The 21226-nt window shown below is 43.0% G+C and overlaps 1 protein-coding gene across 1 annotated transcript; it reads left to right on the top strand.

Moving 5' to 3' along the window:
- Positions 1–810: 810 nt before the first annotated feature.
- LOC124415955 (MOXD1 homolog 1) lies at positions 811–20735 on the top strand. Its single transcript, XM_046896709.1, has 10 exons — positions 811–2416; positions 15053–15205; positions 16447–16623; positions 17508–17594; positions 18168–18357; positions 18813–19078; positions 19480–19898; positions 20019–20215; positions 20305–20435; positions 20525–20735. The coding sequence occupies exons 1-10, from the start codon at positions 1208–1210 to the stop codon at positions 20690–20692; spliced, it is 2997 nt and encodes a 998-aa protein (XP_046752665.1). The 5' UTR covers positions 811–1207; the 3' UTR covers positions 20693–20735.
- Positions 20736–21226: the final 491 nt, after the last annotated feature.

The following is a 21226-nucleotide window of genomic DNA, read 5'->3' on the forward strand; positions in this document are numbered from 1 at the left end:
TTGTGTCCGTTGTCTTTTTAAGGAATGACCGAAATGCTTGTGAACCGATTGGTATGAGTTTCCTTGATCAAGCTAGAAGGTGTTGGACTGAATAGATGATTGAATTGAGGAAGTGCATAATCACTCGCAGCTGTAATTCAATGACTGTCAATCCGATTCGTGGTCTGTGAATTCAAGGTCCGTCAAAACGTTTAAAACTATCAAAACCAAATGGTTCAACTTTGAAAGCAGCTCTAAATGGAAATAAAATTACCAGGGATAATAAAATACGAAAATCAAAAACGCTCCGAGCGTTCGATAGTTTGAAAATTTTCAAACGTGCACCTGATGATTAAATCAAAAAATTGGCAACACTGGCTGAAAACGCGTAGTGGCGGTTTGTCAGTTCCGTCACTTTGTAAGCATAGGACTCTCTCGTTCCAACGTGATGCTTTAAAGCCTGCCTGCTATTGGCCCAAAGCGAAGGGGGCCTTTCATGGACTTTCCCCTGCGTCAGACTTTGGGGCCCGCAGGGAGACAGCAGGTATAAAGCAGCTGCAAAGCATCGGCAGGGGCGATCGCGTGTCCAAAGCAGTACCAGCAGAGCTGTCGAGCGTGCAACATGCAGAGGAGAGTTGAAGATGTTAACCAAGTGAGAATCAGTGATAAACTCTGACAAAACAGACGCAGGCACTTTTCTTATCTGGTGAAATAAAATTTATAAATTCTTCGGTGTTTTTTGTTCAAATGAATATCCGGGCCGAGTCGCGATTTGGCTAGTTCATATAGCTACCTACCTATTATAATTTGCACGTCTTAACGCAAGTTTGTTGAATGCCAATGTCACGTGTACGTCGACACAAGTGAAGTGAGAACAACTGCAAATAAAGAATCTTATTTTCAGTGTTCAGTAGAGTTTAAACAATATCAAATAGATTGCACTCTGTATAGTCAAGTTTTGTAAAGTTAATCATGTCAAGACGTAGTGTAGGAAGTTTTAGGAAGTGAACGTTACCTCATTGTAAATCGTGTCAGATAATTTTTATTACAAAATAATTAATAAACAATAATAAGTGAACAACAGTGGTATTCGGCAGGTGTTGAATTACTGATCAGAGTTGGACTGGAGGATTAGAAGATGAGAATCTGAACCGTTGTGAGAGGGACCAATGTTTTGATAAGATAGTTTCAATTTGCCCAAAGACGTTCAGCGTATCGAGGACTCGACATGCAACTGTCACGAGTGATCCTCTTCCTGGGATTATGTTGGGTGGTCCAGTGCGACTTGCTCGACCTGTACGTCCAGCACATGGACGAGACGATGAAAACGATCGTGTACGAAAAAACTCACGTAAAGAACCTGGCCAGAGTCCGGAACAAAAGAAGCGCTTTGGTCTCGGGTCACGTGGCGGATGAAGAGACCTTTTATAAGTTTGGAAACTTCAAGAAGCAGAGATTGGAAGTAGACGAAGGATGGGAGCAGCCGGGTCTGGAGGACAAAAGTGGGCAAAAAGCAGGAGGGAATGTTTTCATAGAGAAGGACGACGGGCTGAATTTTCAGAACGATCAAGAGGAGAACATGGACCCGAAGCACTACGAGATCCTGGAAAAGGAAACAACGGAGAGATTAGAGGCCCTGATGGATCAGGACTGGGATGCGAAGTACAAAGGGAAGAATAAAAAAGTCCTACTGAAAAAGGACGACGGTTTGGCAGCCGAAAATGCGGCCGAAGAATCCGCCGGTGCCAACGAGGATTTCGAGCTGATTAAGGCGACTAAGAAACAGGAGCAACTCGAAGCCTGGGAATCGAGCCAGGAATTTTTACCGGAGATCCAATTTGGCCCGGTCTCAGCCCTCGACGTCCTCCCACCTGCGTACGACGAGACCGTCGACATGGACCTCGCCGAGGATTCGGATATGAACGCCTTCCAAGGAACTTCCACAAACAACGAGGAGACGAACATCGTCGTGCAGGAGGATGATGACGAGGACTTGAACCTGGAGATCGAGGTCCTCGAGCAGCCCGAAGATCCTTCAGGGATTGAAGGTCCTGGAAATCCATCGTTGAAGCGGAAGCCAAAGGCACTTGGCGACCGCGTTCCAAAGAAGTACAACCCTTCGGCTGGCAAGGATACCAAGTTACGGAAAACGATTAAGGATAAAGAGTCAGCGACGAGCGGATTCGCCAAAACGACTAACGCCACCAGAACTAAACGCTCGGCGAAAAAGCCGAGATTCACCCGTCGGGAGAATCTCGACGATGGTGGTCTCGTCCTTTTGGAATGGGATCCAAACGACGAAGACGTCGTGACCTTCAGGGTCACAGCCAGGACTCTAGGCTACGTTGGCATCGGCTTCAACGAGAAGAGCCACATGAAAGGCGCGGACATTCTACTCGCCTGGATCGACGACGATAGTCAAAGTATCAATTTATTGGTGAGTTTATTTTGCAATGGTTACATATTATCGGTTTAATTGTTTGGCTGAGGTTATTATAATACATATAAGCATATAGGTATCGTAATGAAAACGTCATAAATACTGAATTTCGCGCGAAACGAAAATCACCAACGTTGCAGTTGGGAAAAAGGAGAAGAATCAAAAAAAAAAACTCCCGAAACCTGGAAACTGACGGCACAAAAGGAATGGCTTCACGATTGTCCCTGCACTTGAGTAATATAAATTGTCCCAAGAGTCGTTGATTAAGGAACACACGAATCTTTTTCTACAGCCAGGTTGCCGGCTAGATGAACCGGACCTGTCTCACTCGGTGGTAGTCCTGTGTGACAGCGGTATAAAAAGGGCAAATAAAGAATGAAACGAGAAGGAACGCGCAGGAGTTAAACGAAGATTAAGAAAGGATTCGGGGCTTACGGGGGAAGAAGAAAGAAGAACTTAAGTTCGCAGTACGGCGTGAGCGAGAAGCCGGGCGAAACAAAAGAGGGACGATATGTAAAGAAATTGGAAGAAATTAAAAGAGAGAGAGAGATAGAGAGAAAGAAATTAAACCAGCAAACATCCGAGAAGAAAAACCTACGGTCACAAAGGGCGGGAGAAACGCGGGGGATCGAAGTGGAAATGAAGAAAAGACGAGTCATTAGAGACTCCGTAAGATCGGTCGATTGATTGTAATAACGAGGTTTGTTAATTGGGTCCATTGATGATGATAAAGCCATTTCAGACCGAACTCTCTGGGATGGAGATGCGCTCCTGGGCTCTCGGTAAAAGACCGCGAGTGATTGGGCGTCTTGTTTATTGACCGGGCTAGTTAAGCGAATAACATTTCGCAGAAGAAGAAGAAGAAGACGAATGTAAAGAGAGAAGAAGAGAAGCCGGAAGATAAAGGCGGAGGAAAAGAAGGTATCGATCATCGACTCGTAATTGGTCGAAGAAGAAACCGAGCTTCGGGCTGTAAAATATCTGCTCGCAAAAAACTCTAACAAATAAAAATTTCAAGTCCTGTTTGACAGTGACCGATATTCCACTCCGATTTTCCCGCAATTCCTATTGTTACTGCGATCAGTTAACGCGACGGGTGCAACTCCGCCATTCATTAGGGGTTGCAGCCGGGCAGAAGGAAAGCGATGAAATTTTAAATACCGAAGATAGTAATCAGTCGAGAAAGCAGCAACCCTCTAAAGGCACCCGATCGCAGGTCATCCACCCTCGAAACCCGGTGATAATCATCTGTATCCGGAAAATCCCTCTCGTTTTAACGTTTTCACACGTCAATCTGACAACACGATAGAATCGATCCGATCTAGAGAGTTACACGCTGCTGCTCCTTTCGGTGTCCGATGTGTATAAGGACTATATATACCTGGTTAATCGAATACCGTGACGTCACAGCTCCCCTCAACAGACGTACACTACGTTAGGATATCCCGTTTATCGGATGCGTGCACGAACACCGAAGCCTGGCATGGCTGTCACCTGTCTTCGTCTTATTCGACGAAACATTCCTTCTCGTCCATTCAGGTAGGCACTCAGAGAGAGGATTCTTCTTTTAGTTCACTCGGCGTGCAGTGCGCGGACCCATCCACCTTCCGTCACTGGTTGACAAAGGAATAAGAAAAAAACATGGACGGAACAAACAAAAAAGTTTTTTCCTTTATTTATTTTTTTTCCCCCTCTTTCCTCTCTCCGACAAGGAATCAGAGATCAGTTTTAATTGGATAACAGGAAAGAATAATGCTCGAGCTTGGATGCATGCATGCAAGCTGCAGATCGCGGTCGTTGGACGTGAGAAAGGAAACGCCTTGCGGCTTGGCGGAAATCGCAGTATCATGGATCACGTTAGAACTGAGTCTCACAAAAAGAGTGCTAAATCCCAACGTCTAGTTCCAACAGACTCTCGACTATACGTGTCGTAATTTTTATGACTTTCTAGCCGACTCGAGTCTGTCAAAGAAATGTGAACTCTAATTGCTGCTACAACGAAGTTGAGAACTTACAGTGACTCACCTGATGAAAAAATCTGTCAACTATACAATGTGGAATCCCGCAGCTTCCAGTCTTACTGGCTTCCTCTCCTAGGTAAAAATTAATCAGCCTTCGAAATTTGCCTTTGAATCACCCGCCTAAGTCAACGTACAGGATCGCGTTTAATAACTCGACTTGCAAACTCTGCAATTGCCTGAGAAACCAGTTGCTACATTGATGGATAAAAACGGTCACCGGTCAGTTTCCATTTCGGAATAAATTTAAACCATTAGACATTACTGAGAATAATATTAGCTCAGTTTTTTTTCTTCAAATATCGGACTAAACGCGGATCGTTAGTCCGCGAGACTTTGGATCGTTTCACCAAACTCGGGCACGGCTCATTCCTGACGCTAAACTGACACGGCATGAAACATCGTCGGACGTTCTTATGCACCCGACGATAAAAAGGTCCAGTACCACGGTCCGTCGCCCTAGGACTATAATACGGTACTAAAAAATTCTCTTCACTTCTCTACACTCGCGTATAATTGTATTACGCGAAGAAAAACCCGCGTGGATAAAGGATATTTTTAGTTTTTAGTCTAGTGGATGAAAATAGCGAATGACGTTAGACGGAAAAACGAAGATGATATAATAAATAACAGTATTCTACTTATCGCTCTCGATTCGCCTCAGGCACGTTGAACTACACCGAGAACAAGATCATTCTCTAAGATTACACATACATAGACAATTCATCCTATATATGTATATCTCAGTAAACATATGCATATATCGTGTGTTGATAATTGGTAGAAAGCCAGTTGAAATTGGTGTAAAAAAAAATTCAAGTGCGATGTCGTAGGTTATACCGCTGCAGTCTGTGAATAAGGTAACAATTATAGATCCGACAAATGATGGGTTACCATACAAGATTAGTTTCAGGCGTGCCGAGTTAATTACAAGTTGGTTTACTGTACCAAAGGGTCTCACATACGTTCGGTTTTCTTTCTGTAAATGGATAATTGTAACATCAGCAAAATTGAGACAGCGATTCGAGGCGAGTAAAGAAATAGCGAAAAGTGCAGTAGAGCGATTACTCGATCTTAAAAGAAGTGCGAAAACTAGAGTTAATTCGCAATATGGGATCCAGAATGGAATAAGCGTACACGCGGTACGCCGTTTCGCCGCAAGCGGTGCTCCCGCATCGCGTGTATAGCTATAAACATACCATCCCTAAATAAAATGCCTCGAAGATCGACGACAAAGAAACCGAAGTTGATTGTGAGTGTGTGTACCGTTCGAAGGAAACACCTGACGCCGGCGTTCGCCGATCGGACTTTACTGCTGCACGATTCTGCAATTCCGCAGCAGCCTAACGAAGTACCATATTCGGTGACGTAATTGAGTCGTCCCGAAGGAAGCCACCAGCGACCATCAGGGTGAAAAACGGCACCGGTTGTATCCGTCCCTAATGAAGATCGTCGCGCGCCGCGACGTTCGACAAACGGTGAAAGTTTATCTAGCGATTGAATTGTTCGCTTATCGAATCTTCGTTTACTTGTGATTTTCACCTCCCGGAGGGATTCGCACCGCCATTAAATCCCCGACCCTCCACACCGTCGAAGCGAACAATGATCGCGTTCCTTCTCTGCAAACCGGATAAACTCGAATTCGAGCGGTACCAAGTGAAGTTGTGAGAAAAAAGATTTCACGGCTATATTACGCGGCGAGATCATCGCGGCAGAATTTTCTTTACTCGGAAGTAAATTATAAGCCTCGAGGTTTCCGCGATTTTATAACTTCGGTATAAGCTACTTGGCCGATTATTAACGACAAGAATATTACTGACCTTTCTCAGAAATCAACTATTCTAGATAAAAGATGAAATTTTCAATCCATTATTTAAAGATGAACCCTGCAAGTAAAAGAAAAACGAAATATCCAACGAGCTTATTGTTAGATATAATAACGTCTGAAGGGTTCCCTAACTACCGGTGCTGCGGCAAAGATAAGAATTGACCATTTTTAATTGGGATTTTCGGACGGACGCGGGTGAGAAAAAGAACGAAAAGGTTACAAGAACCGTCGGCCATACAGACTCGAGGGGTCCGACCAGAAGGTCGACTAATTCTGGCCGAGGAACCTGTTTCGAGTTCTTCGAATTCCTAATCCTAATTAAATTTATTTCCATTCCAATTTTATCCCTGGGCGTTATTGAGGGCTGATATACCTTTGATTACATTAATCTTCGGGTCTATCCGCTACCTGACGATTAACGCGCCGCGCGCACCGTCCACACTATAAACCATCTATATAGCTAGCCGAAGCCCTGGCTAGGATACTATAAATTAAGATAGTACTTCCATATAAATGCCCGTCGCCGTTAAACGCCGGTCCACCAAGAGAACCTGACTTAGAGCAATAAATAGCAGAGCTTGATGCAAGGCTGCCGCAAGTCTGCAGCTACAACCCCGCGACGTAACGCACAAGTGAACAGCGTCCGTAATGGCCGCGAATTAATCAGCCAATATAAATTAACCGAGGATTTAAAAGAGAGAACTCGTTACGCAGAACTCGATCTCCATTGATATCTTATTCCCGTTCCGAAGCAAAGCTCGTTACGCAATCTTCCTGCAAGTGTTACCAGACCTGCTCTTCAGCTCTCGCAGTAAAATAATGATCAGACCAAAAAAGGATCTGGCAAATACGCTCACGGGATTTAGGAATCCGCGGTTTTTACACGCTCCTAACCGATCGTCCGCAGTCCCTCCGGCGCGAGTTCACCGTCCGAGAGTTCGTTAACTATTATGCGAGCAACAGGTGTGGATCTACAGTGTCCCTATAAAGTCCGAGTAAACATCCCAGAAGATAATCATCAACGACAAGTTTACTCGATAGTCTGTAATAATATATTCGATATTCGGTTGCAAATATCGGCAGGATTATATTCAATCTTTGTATTTACAGGATAATGAAAGAAGGAATAAATCAATGTATATACATAATAGCTGCTTTAAAACGAAAACCTACACCGAACAAACCGAGTCGGATCCAAGGTAAGGATAGTTAGACACAAGGTATCCTTCCAGCTCTGTCCTGTGGAGGAGAAAAATAACCCCCTATCTCGTTTCTTCGTGGAAAAAGAAAAGAGATCCGAAAATTAAGGAACATGCTTCGACTCGTGAGATAAGATCGTGATAAATTCACGTAGGAAGGTACCTACCTACCTACCTACCTACCTACCTACCTTATACCTACCACTCGCCGCTCTCCGGTCCGGTCCAGAGTTATTCTTCCAGCTAAGGTGGAGGAGGTCTTCGGTTCTCGCTGTGTCAGGTTCTACCCCGATCGGAATTACAAAATCTAACCCGAAGCAAGCTCTCCGACGAGCACATACACACGCAAATTGTCGAACAAGCGAATTGATAGCCATCGGAAAGCACAGGTGAACGAAGAAAACAATCGGAGGATATCTTACGTTGAGGCAGAACGATGTGCCAAAGACGTGTATATATACCTACTGGAAAATGTTTCATGACGTCAGAGTCTCCTTTTCGGCGCCATTTTATCACCAAATAACCAAAGTTTTTATTTTTAATGGATGAAAATCGTGATTCTCGGGCTTTCAAATTACTCATGTCACAAAAATTAGTTAAACATAATCAATAATACATCTGTTCTACAATTCACACGCAAAAAAACACGGTCAATGGTCAGCTGTTAGCTTGATTGCATTAGTTTTGATTTTTTTCCACCAAATGATGGATTGCAAAGTTACAATCCCATGTGTGTCTTTGCAAAACGTATGAAAAGCTTGATTGAACATTATTTCAAAATGGCACATTTCGTTGCTTCCATACCTCCATAATCTTTTTGAAAATTTTTATGCTCATGGACTGTGCGGAAAGACAGAATAACGATGAGTGTTAAGAAGGTTCTTAAATATTTGCACCCCGATTCAAGATCTAGATGACTTGAAATCTGGATTGGAATTTTTTTTCCCCAATTTACAATTATTCTGATTTTTGTGTGACGAAGTGTAGATACGATATTTTCAAGACCACCAGTAGCTACGTTATCCGAACTCAGTCGACTGGAGCTGGTAAATAATGGGTCGAATTTCTCATGCCAACATTGATCGAGCCCCAACGAAATTACGTTATTTTTTCACCTCTGACTTGTTGCGAATCGAAACTCACAGAACCGAAAAATTTGAAACTCGGTGCTACCACACCGCGGGAATTATTCCTGTTCCCAAATTCCTTTTATCCGGCAACGGTTTTCGAGCAGACGATAAGAATTGCATTGAATTAAAATTGCGAAGAACTGAATCGACTTGCGACTGAAATTAACCGACTGATTTCAGTCTCCGAATATTTCAGATCATAGAGACCGTTTCCGTGCTCCTAGATCGATTCGTTCTAATAAAAACCGTCAAATTTTATGACCAAAAATCCATTTATCCCGCGGTGGTTGTAAGCCGATGATCTAAAAATTGATGTAAAATTGAGGCCGTAGGTGGCAGCGATGCAATTGTGTCTCTAAATCAAAAATAAAAATGGTTTCAAATCTCGAAAACTGTCCCGAACATCGTAACCGTTTTTATTAGTTGAAAAAATATGAAAAATAATTAAAACCAAAACTGCCTAAGCCCGCATAAATGGTGTCTCTAAACCAAATGAAATAATTTAGAGACTCGAATACTGTCCACTAACAGGATGACCGTCGTCCTTAGGTCGAGAAAAATTGGAAAAATAATTCTCATCAAAACTCAAAATGAAATGAAAATACTTTGGACACTGAAAAGCTATCCAAAACAGCATAATCCCCCTGCTTAGGTCGCAAAAATTGTCTAAATAACGCGGTGATCAGTTGCATAAAACGGCCCCCGATAAATGTGTACCAATCGGATACGAGAGTTCCGTTAATGAAATCGTCAACGGGAATTCCCTGTTTCTAAGTTCGAGACGCGTCCTCCTGCGGCAGGTTGAGCTCGTCTAGGTTTCCTTGGGCCGCGTCGGGTCGGGTTAATCGATTCGATCAGGCCATGCCCCGGTGTAGCCTGGTGCATGCAGGGCTGGTTCCTCGCGGCGAGTTATTACCGAGTAGAGGCCTTGGCTCTGGTGCGGCGTGCTCCCGTGGCCGACAGTCAAGGCCTCCAGACATCGCGGCCCCCCGTCGGGGCAGCCGGTGCAAATTTTTAACCGAAGCTGCGAAGGAAGAAAGACGGACGGACGGATGAACGGATGAAGGAAGAAAAGACGTTCTGAGTCCTCCTCTCGGTCGGGACTGATTTGCCCCCTCCCCACTCGTGCGAAAATGAGCGAAAGCCTGAATTCGAGTTACATATATGTATACATACGTTGGTACAGAGAAATCGTTTGGAGCGAGTCGTGCGGTTGGGAAATAAATCGAAGAAGAGTAGACAGTGTAGTAAGTGGGGATGAACGGTGAGTTCTTCATCGGGAGGGAAGAAACCTGCAGCCTGTTACCAGAGACCGCAGGACGATCGTGATCGTCGTCTTTGCTAACGAATGTCTGGAAACGAGGCCTAATAACGCGTCAAAGAAATCCACGCGGGCTGATCGACGCCGCAGGTATAATAATATAGCGATACGGTAAGACGGGTGATTGTTTTATCGACAACCTGTTGAGACGTTGAAGGAGAGAAAGGAGCAAGAAATTAATAAAATGGTAATCGGGAGGCAGAGGAGTAGAGCGAGCGAGGCTCATTAGCATACCAGCAACGGCATGTAATGTCCTTTCGCATAATTCAACGCGTGTGCAGTATGGGACTAACATGCGACGTACATACGTGCTGCAATTTCACGTACGTAACTAAATTATTTATCAAGAGAACCCGTTTGTCATCGCTATTTGATAAAATAATATAATTCAATTGTTAAAGTCTTTTGTCCGATCGGCATTCCGTCGTAAAATGGACGTCAAGATCGATTATAACGTAGCAAAGCAAAATAACAGCGTAATCCATGTAAATAAATAAATTATTCCGTTACGAAGTAAATCGTTAAATACTAGTTATAACAAGATATACGTTACACGGTTAAATCTGATAACGCTGCTAATTTGTCCAGCTTTCGATTTAGCTGACAATAATTGGTAGCTGCCTTTGAATTGAGTAAACCGGGTTCAAAATTTATTCGCGTTTAGTTTCCTGGGCGGCAATTAGCGGCATGCAATCTCGACACATGAACCACTCCAGACTAACATTGTTTCAATATAGAGAACTCGATATTCGGACCAACGCAACATTCGGTTATTACGCGTTGGTCGATTATTTTATTTTCTTCCTTTCCTCTCTTTGGACTTGTTTAAAATGTTTATTATCATGCCGCGGCAACTTTACACGTTGCGTCAAATTGCCTCCTTAATAAACGGCGAAGAGTTTACGGCTGATGCGAATTTAACTGATCTCTTACAAACCGGCTGCGCTGGAGCTCCTTTATTTCCCACGAGAAATAGAAGAATGAAATAACAACAATTCGAATAGAAATAAAAATTTTTTAACTGCCGAGTGTTTTTGACGATCGATAACCGAGTAATGAATAAATTTTTTATTTTCTCCTCGTTACATTATTGTGAAAAATAATGAGAACAAGAAGCAAGAAATTCGGCCAAATCACTTTTCGCAGATGTCAAATATTATCGAAGACCAATCAAAGTCCCTCTCTGTTTTTTCCTTGAGTTTCTCTTTTAACTGCTTAAGTGCGTATACATATACATATACATCTAAAGGACCTTTCGGAGCTCTAATGCTGTCCACGATTACAAGTTATAGGTATCCATAAACCCGGGCCTTGATAGCTTCATTGGTACTGCTGCACTGTGAGAGAATTCATTTTTATACTCTGCCTCGAGAACATTTTACACATTAAAGAATATAATCCTAAAATATAGAACGTGAAGTTTAATATTCGTGGTTTATTTTGTCAAACGGATTACAGCCGTATACTTCTTGGAATAATTTGTTAAGACTGAGAGAATAAAATAAAGGTAGAAAGAAAAAAAAAAGTCAGAGCGAGTACAAAGGCTGGCGGCATTCGGTCAAATCAAACCCACTACCATCAACTGTAGTTCATTTTAATGGTCACTAATGAGGGAGAGCGGCCTGCGGATGAGAAAACCTCGAATGCGTTGAATTTTTCATACCAAATACCAAAACGACTGGCCCAAACAGAGCAGCAAGCGGCGGCGGGAGTTGTTATAACTTCCATAACCATAAACTTACAAAACAGAGCGCTGCGGTATAACTGAAACCTACGGTTGAACGATCTCATGTCGTTGGGTTTATAAAATTACCCCGGAATTTATTTGCCGCTCGTTCTTCCGGGCGGAGTTTAATAACTCCGCGTCACGATTTCCCGCAATTTCGGCATAAAGCTGAGAAAACCAGTACCTGCACGGCATTGTGCAAACGCTGGGCCCCGCAAGAATCTCCTTAGGCCCCCAGCCTCTCAGTCCATAAGACTCGCAACCCCTGTAACCCCTCGGGACTCCAGATGCCGTCCCGACGTAGGTAGGCCAACTCCTCTCACCAGGTGCTAAGAACGCACGGGATAAAGATGGAGAGAGAAGGAGGGAGAGAGGGGGAATGAGGGGCCTCAGGCAGCACCTGGCTACCGGGAGCAGACGTCCGAAAAGAACCGACCGATACATCCTCGGCGGGAAAATTTCCCTTATTTTTCTTCTTTCTCATGTCTCATGGGAACCTGGAGTTTGTACTGCTTTAGGGGACTCTCAACCCTTGTGTAAAGAGCAGACCCGCCGCGGACTCCGGACTAAACTCGTGTGTATTCCCACAGGAGCTGACGCGGTGAGACACTCCGTGTCCGGGACCTGAATGCCTCAGAATGTCCCAAGAATTTCACTCAGGTTTCTTTAATTCCATTCGCCCCGAGACGTGTGTGGATTATACTCGGGCGTGTCGATCTGCTCTAGGGTATATAGGTGTACTACATTACCTATACGTGGGAAAAAGACTATTCCTGAAAAATAAATACCCTGTCGGCTCGTTTGAGTTTTATACGCTTACTAGCTTCGAGAGGTTGTTCGATCTTTGACTTCGTTAAGCACTGTCGTACACTCGTCGAATCCAAAACGCTTCCTACTCACTTAATAGACCGTATATGTATGACATATGTAATATAGTATAGAGAATAGTATAAGAGAACAGAACGACGAGAAATATGAACTGAAGCAATAATCGAGGAGCTACCTATATATATATATACATATGAGAAAAACTCCCGCCCCAAGATAAAAATCATTCACTCGCATTCACATGGCTCCTCGGCTATCCTAATTGCATAACGAAGCCGAACTCTCGCCGCGAAGCCGCCTAAAATTGACCAATTAAGTGTAACCGTAACTCGGTGAAGATGAATAAAAATAAAAAAAAAAATAAACGGGTATGAAAACATTACCGTCAACCCAAACACACGCACGCGTTATATATGAAAACTATTTTATAAAACTGGCCTCTATTTCTACACGGAGAATTAAATTATAATACAGGCTCAGAGATCCAGGAGACGCTGATGCAGAGATTAATTTGACGGATGTAAAGTTACGGTTGGGTTACCAGAGTTTCCTGTCTTCAGCGGGTGCTGCACCATTATATATACTACATACCGGTATCTCAGGACGAGTTCATGTCCCTAACGAATATTCATACACGTAAGAAGACGATTACACACCTTGTGCGTACAGCGGATGGTTGGACTCTCTTGGATATCTCATTACTGGAAATGCGATGCGTCAAATCCGGTTTCGAGAGTGGAATAGGCCGATAGGCTGATAGGCTGATAGAAAGATCATCGTCTTGATCGAGGGTTAGATTTATTTAGATTATTCCAAAATGATTAACGAGCCGTCCGGTCGGCGGGGACTTAATTTTTATCCATACAAAATTCAAGCGCTTCGTTACGCGGATGCTGAGCATCGAGGGTTTGATTTATGATTCCTCGAGTTCTAGATCTGCGCCGCCATTCTCCGGGCTAACGATCTTCTCTCACTGACTGCGGATGCACCTATTCCGATACACACAATATACACTCGGCTGATAACTTCTAATGGAAGAATAATGTTCGACGGTTAAATCGACACGCGTGGCGTATACCGTATCGCGATTACCCTGCACGTCTTGCCCGCGTTTCGCGAATATCAGTTGGTTGGATTTTCATCCGACCAATCATGGAATTCGAAGAAACGATACAGAGAACCCCTCGAAAAACTCCGGGGTTCGTAATGACCTGAGCTCGAAAAAAGTGCATAATAACTGCGGATGGCCGACGATAATAAACTCGACGGTAATTATGCCGTTTTTATTAGTGTCATTTATGTGAACTTTCTCTTGTACTTACACTCGCGGGAGATTTCTTACAGAGTTTCTCGTATCACTGACCGAGGTTTTAGCTTCTGTCGTAAGTCTTTCTCTCTCGTTGGTAATACGATGAGATTTTCTCTCGTCAAAGGAAGCAAAAATGGAACTAAAAACATGTTGAAACAAAAATTTGTACAATAAGAATGCATTGATGGGTGAAAAAAAAATCGTGCAGTAACGAGTTCGACTCTGTTCTCATCCCCGAGCAAAAAACAGCTTGGCAAAAACACTTCCGGTAGAAAGAAAAAATATGATATTTTTCATCAGATTTAAACGAGGCTCTCGGAACGCTCTTATTTGTATAAAACGATTTCCGTGAGAACGAAACTATAATACCATTAAATTCTGAATTGTATCTCGAAGCTAAGATCAAAAATGCAATATTGCGTCTGTCCCGATGTTTCTCACACGGGGTTTAAAATTGAATTTACCTCTCGTTAACAACGCACCCCGCGCCGAGAACTCGTCGATCAGATGCGACGCTTTCGTCCTTCGGATTGCAACGGTAATTAAAAAGTAACGAGCACTCAATTCACGTCGGATCATATCTCACGTGGAACGTTGCTTCTGAATGAAACCTTAGACGGTCAATGATACGACGACCTGCATGCAGCAGCGTGTCTCTCGCCTGAGCAGCTAATCGTAAGAGGAAGAGCTGAGAAAGAGAGAGGAAAGAAGTGAGACGGAGGAGCAGAAGCACCTCAATTTGAATGAGTAAGTGGGCCCGATGATAGACTGGCGGCTGTAGATCCCAACGCAGGTAGTAATTATTTGGATTCATTACGTGCAGGAAGGCTACTTCCCTTCGAGGGTTAGGTTGAGCGAACGTTCGCTCCTGCTGCTGCCTGGCAGCTTGTAGGCTCAACGGGCCCCGCAAAGCGTACCCAACGGACCCAAACGCCTGCGGGTCCGTTTCTCAAGTGGCGCTTGACGTCTTACCGACCCTGTTGCTCTCGCATCTGCACTCGCAATCGACGTGTGTAGTATATGGTGTGAAAGCGCTTCGCGCGCACTATTGAACGGGGTCTGCAGACCCAAAAGGGCAGGACATCATCGCCCCGTTAAATCACATGATTCAATTCATATTTACAGTGATAAAAGAGTTTTGATTATGCTTCGCGGTACGCTGTACGTGTACGTAGAATATAAATAGAGCCGCGTATAATTATGAAAACAAATCTTTTCGTTATTACTTCCGTTCTTCGATCTTTGACTACCCTGTAATGTACACGTCGTTTCAGGACTCCCACGGAATAGAGGAGAGGAATGCTGCACCTGTCACCGATCTTTCTCAGGACGTTGAAATCCTCGGAGGGTCCCAAAACGACACCCACACTACAGTCACATTTTCAAGAAGATGGCATACTTGTGATCCCCATGACCATCAGTTGACCGTGAGTATTTTTCAGGGGTAGAAAAAAACTTCCTCTATGTATAACATAGTACATACCTATATAATATACACCTTGGCGCGAAAAGGTCGAACGAATTCTCAAGGTGCTTTACTTGAAAAAGCTAAAGAGGACCAAAGTTTGCACGTTTTTCATGACTGAAACGTTTCCACAAAATTCAATACCAGAACTAAACGTACGAACATGATTCAACTTCGTAGCTGATCATCATTGCAATCGATTAACCAAACCACTTAGTTTAATTATGCTGCAGTAAAATTTTATTCTTAAAGATGAACATACTCAGTGGGTGGTCTACGTTGGCCAGATGATTTTAATTCTTCGGATGCGTAATTTGTCTGCAGCCTGCATAAATAGCCGTACACATAACGTCCGGACGTACATTATACAAATGCATATAGGTATTTAAAATATGCATATACGATCCTGAAGAATACTATAAATTTTCCCCGCGCCACAGGCCGAAAATGAGAATCTTTACACGAGAAGTTGAAACACGTGTATACGTTTACAGGCGTAGGTACACATACGTGTATATTTATACCGATACGTGCAGGCCAAAAAACTTGGCGGTCCGAAATCGTTAACAACTTCAGCTGCTGATTTATGCTCACCCCGCATTTGGGCCTTATTTCAAGCAATTCCCGCGGAGGCATTTAGCATGCCGGCACCCTTTGCCTCAGCGGGGCCTCCCGTAACTACAGAAGAACAACACGCCTACTTCTACGTACCTGTACACCTATACATACACAAATGTATGCTCGAACCGTGGATCGGTTTCTGGCGAACCGGTGTTTCAAGAGGAGGGCGAGCAAAGGGCGACCGGAGCTGGCCCATTAAAACATTTCTAATCCGCGGGTCCGACGAATTCTTCGATCTCTTTCAAAGCGAACGCCGGGTAATTCGTTAAACGAGCTTCTCGCCGCGCATTGCTAGCTTTTTATCGGTCATAGACGAATTCATTGCACATTTCGCGTCAAATATTGAAGGAGAAAAATTTATTATAAAAATTCTAACGTTAACGTACATACATCGCGATACATTAAGATGAAATTTCATAACTTTGAGCTAAATCGATTAATAGCAAGTTCGAAAAGAAAAAAACGAAATTGTCACTGATTCTCTACTTTTCATCCACAGTTTGATAAACGGACATGTAATAAATTAACCCCTCCTGATATCTCGTTATCGGAATGACATTTGATCGATGAATTTATTTCCAGGGAGATACGATACACGTGCTTTGGGCCCTGCACGAAACTGACCCAGAACTAAACAACCCCGCTGGACATGGCGAGAAGCGCGGAGGTCGGGCCCTGCGCCTTAGGGCCCCGGCTCCCCACCCACCGCCGGATATTTCAACGCCTGGAATCAGGCAGTGGGACATCAAATTGAACCAAGTGAGTTTTTCACATATTTTTCAATACCCATAGCAAAATGAGACGTCGCTAAAGAGCCGGAAACAAAATAGATTCTATGCAGCTGGATTGATGAGATCCTTAATTTCGGAGATAAACTTTGAATAGATGATCGAACAGATGTCAAGCAAATTTCGGGTAACTCATACTCGACTCTGATATGCGGATACGTAGCTTATACGATCCGCCATCGATCTCGCTGTGGAAAAATAATAACTGTGGCTAACGGTAAAAAAAATTAAGTTCAATAAAAAAAATTCAAATAGCCTACAAGGAATCCGTTCTGATATCGAGGAAGGAACCAATCTTCTCTCCCTCGCAGACCCATCTTCGCACGATTAATGATCCGAGACGCGAGTCGAACAATCAAAATGCGATTGCTGATAGAAAAAATTTTTATCCACCAGTATTTTGCACGCTACGACCACCCGTCGAGGGACAAAACTGCGGATTTCACTTTTTCTGCGTGTGCAATATTTCTTTAATCGACAAACCTCTATTTCGTCAACGTCTTTTTGGAAAGAAAATCAAGTGCTGCACTGACTTGGTGAATTTTCTTCATAAATATGAAAACAACTTGTTTCTTCCTTGATGATAACTTTTTTTCATTCAGTTCTTATACGTTTTAAGAAATTTATTACATTATTATCATTACATGATTCATGAAGCGTGAATATACATTTTTCGCATATACAATAACACGGAGCAATGGAAATAAAAATAAGAGTGTCTTTTGAACACAGGCCATTGATAGAGTCTGAATTTTCGAAAGAGACGATAGTAATTACCTTTGACTACTGAACAATTGCTATACTTTTCCATATTCAAAAAAAAATCTGCTTCTATAATCTGAATATATCTTTCAGTTCACCGTATCGAGTAATCTGGACACCGTTTACTGGTGCAAAATCTTCAAGGCCCCACCGCTAGGCGGAAAGCATCACATGATTGGAGTGAGTATCAGATATTCAAGACAATTACAATTGGTATATAATTTATGAAAAAACAAAAAGCAACAATACAAAGAGGACACTACAGTATACCGTTTGAACAAGTAGATCGAAAATGTGAGTACATACCTACTTACGGTACACATTGATAAACGAGTGCTACAAACAAAAATACGCAACGCACTTACATCGAATGATTTTTCATTCATGAACATGTATGAGTCTTGTCTGAAAAACACAATCTAAATTTATCTACCAGTCTCGGTAACACGGAATAAAACGTGAATCCAATTCGTGGTCACAGACCTTACGTATTTCACGGGCATCGCACTGCGAGCGGATGTCATGTTAAGTAGAACGACGCTGGAATTCAAATGAACTTCTCTCGTGAAAGATGTCAGACCGTTACGTACCTCGACTGTAAATTGATTTTCAAAAACTTCCTGAAAAAATTTGCATCCCCCCCCCCCCCCCCCCCTCCCCCCATTGCCTATGGATAATTGGTTCGAAAAAAACAAATCCACACCATGGTCTCAATTGCATTGGAATTAAAGAATATCGATCCTCCTGTTTCAGTACACGCCGCTAGTTGAGAAGGCAAACGAGGCCCTCGTACACCACATAATCCTTTACGAGTGCGCATCGGTGGCACCAATCCTTGGTGAACACGCAAGAATTGCCGGTGCAGCCTGCTACAGTCCCACAATGCCCAGAGAATGGGACTCCTGTCTACAGCCAGTTGTCGCTTGGGCCCGCGGCAGCAAAGGTGGGGTAATCGTATACGAATCATGTGTCTTTCGCAGAAGCCGGTCTAACGGGTGTCCAGCCAGGCGATCTACCGAAACGCGAGCCAACAAAGCGATCGATCGAAAAACCGGAGGATCAAATTTGACCGTACAAATAAGCTGCGGGCCGTTGTTCAATCAGTAAATCTAAACTCTTCAATTGATGATTGGTTATTATTCTTGGCTGTGCCAAGTCCTTTTATATTCACTCGAACCGAGACCCCCTCGCCTGACTTTGTCCGAAGACAATGGAACCCCCCCGCTTCTTCGTTATTGATTATTAGTTCCCTTTTGAGACAACCCCGACTTGTGTTCGTTGATACGAAGCACTTGCAGTTTTTATACAGCAGGACGTTAACCCCGCGTTCAACGAAGTTTGTGTTATTAAGGTATACCTACTCTTTTCGCGCTAAACGACTTTTCCCAAATGTTTCAGGCGAGTGGTTTCCGGAACATGTTGGAATACCCATCGCCGAGCACAACGATCGCTCCTATTACATGCTAGAAGTACATTACAACAATCCGGGACTAAAGGAAGTCGTGGATAGCAGCGGAATCACGCTGCACTTGACTCCTAACCTCAGGCCTCAGGAGGCGGGGATACTTGTGACTGGTGTCGCAGTCAGTCCCCTTCATATGGTGCCTCCGCGACAAAAGGAATACGCAACAGCCGGCTACTGCACGCCTCACTGCACAAAAAAGGTGAGACCAACCAACATTCGGCCTCTTTAGTTTTCTTTCCATATTCAAACCAATCTTTTAAACTCTCATCCGACTTGTTGCTGTTAAAAACATTACAGCAAATTAAGTCACAACTGATGATTAGAAGAACAGTCAAACACCTCGATTCTTATACTTGGCACACACTTTTCTAGGTTCGCATTAACAGTTTAATCATGACTAGAACAATGTAACGGAACTCTCTGTGCTCGGTTTTGGTATAACATCACCATTCAGAATCCACAGAGTATAAAGACCTGTAGAAACCAATTGACCTCAACATCTACCAAGTTCCAGATCAAATAATTATCCCTTAAAGGATAAAATATTTCCTTATCGTGGAACCCTTCGTCGTATAAAGAATAACCCTATTAATGTTCCAGATGTTCCCTGAGGACGGGATCAACATAATCTCGGTTGTTCTTCACTCTCACCTTGCCGGAAGGCGTCTGGGTTTGAAACACATTCGACAGGGGAAGGAGCTGCCCAGGATCGTGCAGGACAATCACTTTGATTTCAACTACCAGCAGTCGCACACGTTGGAAAATGAAGTAAAAGTTCTTCCGGGTGACGAGCTGGTAGCCGAGTGTGTCTACGGAACTTTGGACAGGGCTCGTCCAACGATGGGTGGCTACGCGGCAACTCAAGAAATGTGCCTGGCCTTCGTGGTCCATTATCCAAGGACGCCTTTGGCGGCTTGTTACAGCATGACACCCGTCAAGGACCTCTTCAAGACTCTGGGCGTCCACAGTTTTAGAGGAATCACGTTCGATCATTTGGAAAAACTATTTTTAACCACCGGGTGAGGAAAAAAACACTGTAACAGTTATTTCTGTAGTTGAGTAAAGATTGATTCGGTATCTTTTAGAGGTCGAACATAACTTCGCCAATGATTATTGATTGTGAAATTTTATTATTATAGAACCGACACTGTTACATTACCAACGATAACTCAACAACAGCCAATTTATCCCCTCGCAAGACCCAGTGGAGAAATCAATATGGAGATGATGAAGGAAGCAGAAATGGTCCTGAGAGACATGGCAGGTTACACTGAGGAACGCGACGAAGATAATATCTTTGCCAGACTGGTAATCGAGAATCCGGAAGAGTTTCGAGGTAACTGAATTCATTCTAACCGCAATGTGAGAACATACGCGTCAATGTATTTATACATACAATTGCAATAAACAGCAAATTATTTTCAGGACGTACATTAGCAGAACACATGCTCGCCCTTCCTTGGACGGAGGAACTCCTGGCTAGATCCATCGAACAAAGTCTTTATCACGGAAGGCACATGACGTTTTGTAGAAAAAGAGACGATAAACTAGCAGTGGTAAGTGGTCCAAGGATAAAAGATTATCAAAGATGAAAAGAATGTCATTTTCAAGTCCTAATTCTTCACAATGTTCTTACTTCTTCCAGCCAGCAGATATCCAAATGTTTCCCAATTTCACAGCACTTCCGGAAGCCAACGAAACCAACTGCGACGCGTTAAGAGACGACTCTGGTTGCAGTGCTCTGAATGCGCCTGCAGTTTTAGTCGCTCTAGTCATAAGCATTTCGAATTGGCGTCTCCTTCTACGAATGTGAGGAAAAAAAATGTAAATGAAACAAAGTTTTGAGCAAAGTTATGGCAAAAACCTATGTAAATTTCCAAATCTGTACATTGGCATTATTAATTTATTACGTATTATTCCCTGTAAGAATATTTAATTTGGCCCCGTTCGAAACAGGTCAAAGATGAATTTATATGCACTAATAACGTATAGGGCTGAATCAAATTTTTAAGAAACAAAATTTACAAAATTTTGCGTTATAAAGAGTATCTTGTACATATATTTATATAAGCAGCATACTTAATTTTAATTTGTATTATTATTATTTTGTACCACATGTTTTGTATAAAATAAAAATCGTAAATATTAGTCAAAGAGCTCATTTATTCCTATGAATATCCTACCTTTCAAATCAACTAAAACTTGCGCCTCTGTTCCTCAAGACATTTTCCTCATTCATGAAAAAACGAATTCAGAATATAGAACGCAATTTTGAGTATTCGAGTGACAAAATTTTATGCCTAAGCGCATGAAATGAAATCATTCCAAAAATGAAAGCGATACGAGT

This window comes from Diprion similis, chromosome 2, assembly GCF_021155765.1.
Source record: "Diprion similis isolate iyDipSimi1 chromosome 2, iyDipSimi1.1, whole genome shotgun sequence".
Taxonomy (NCBI): Eukaryota; Metazoa; Arthropoda; class Insecta; order Hymenoptera; family Diprionidae; genus Diprion; species Diprion similis.

Bases quoted from the DNA above. Each gene is read 5' to 3' on its own strand.
- LOC124415955 (XM_046896709.1), top strand. From the start codon at position 1,208: ATGCAACTGTCACGAGTGATCCTCTTCCTGGGATTATGTTGGGTGGTC. The intron at 15,206-16,446 runs GTGAGTATTTTT...ATTTATTTCCAG, and splicing joins CCCATGACCATCAGTTGACC to GGAGATACGATACACGTGCT. The intron at 19,079-19,479 runs GTGAGACCAACC...TTAATGTTCCAG, and splicing joins CGCCTCACTGCACAAAAAAG to ATGTTCCCTGAGGACGGGAT.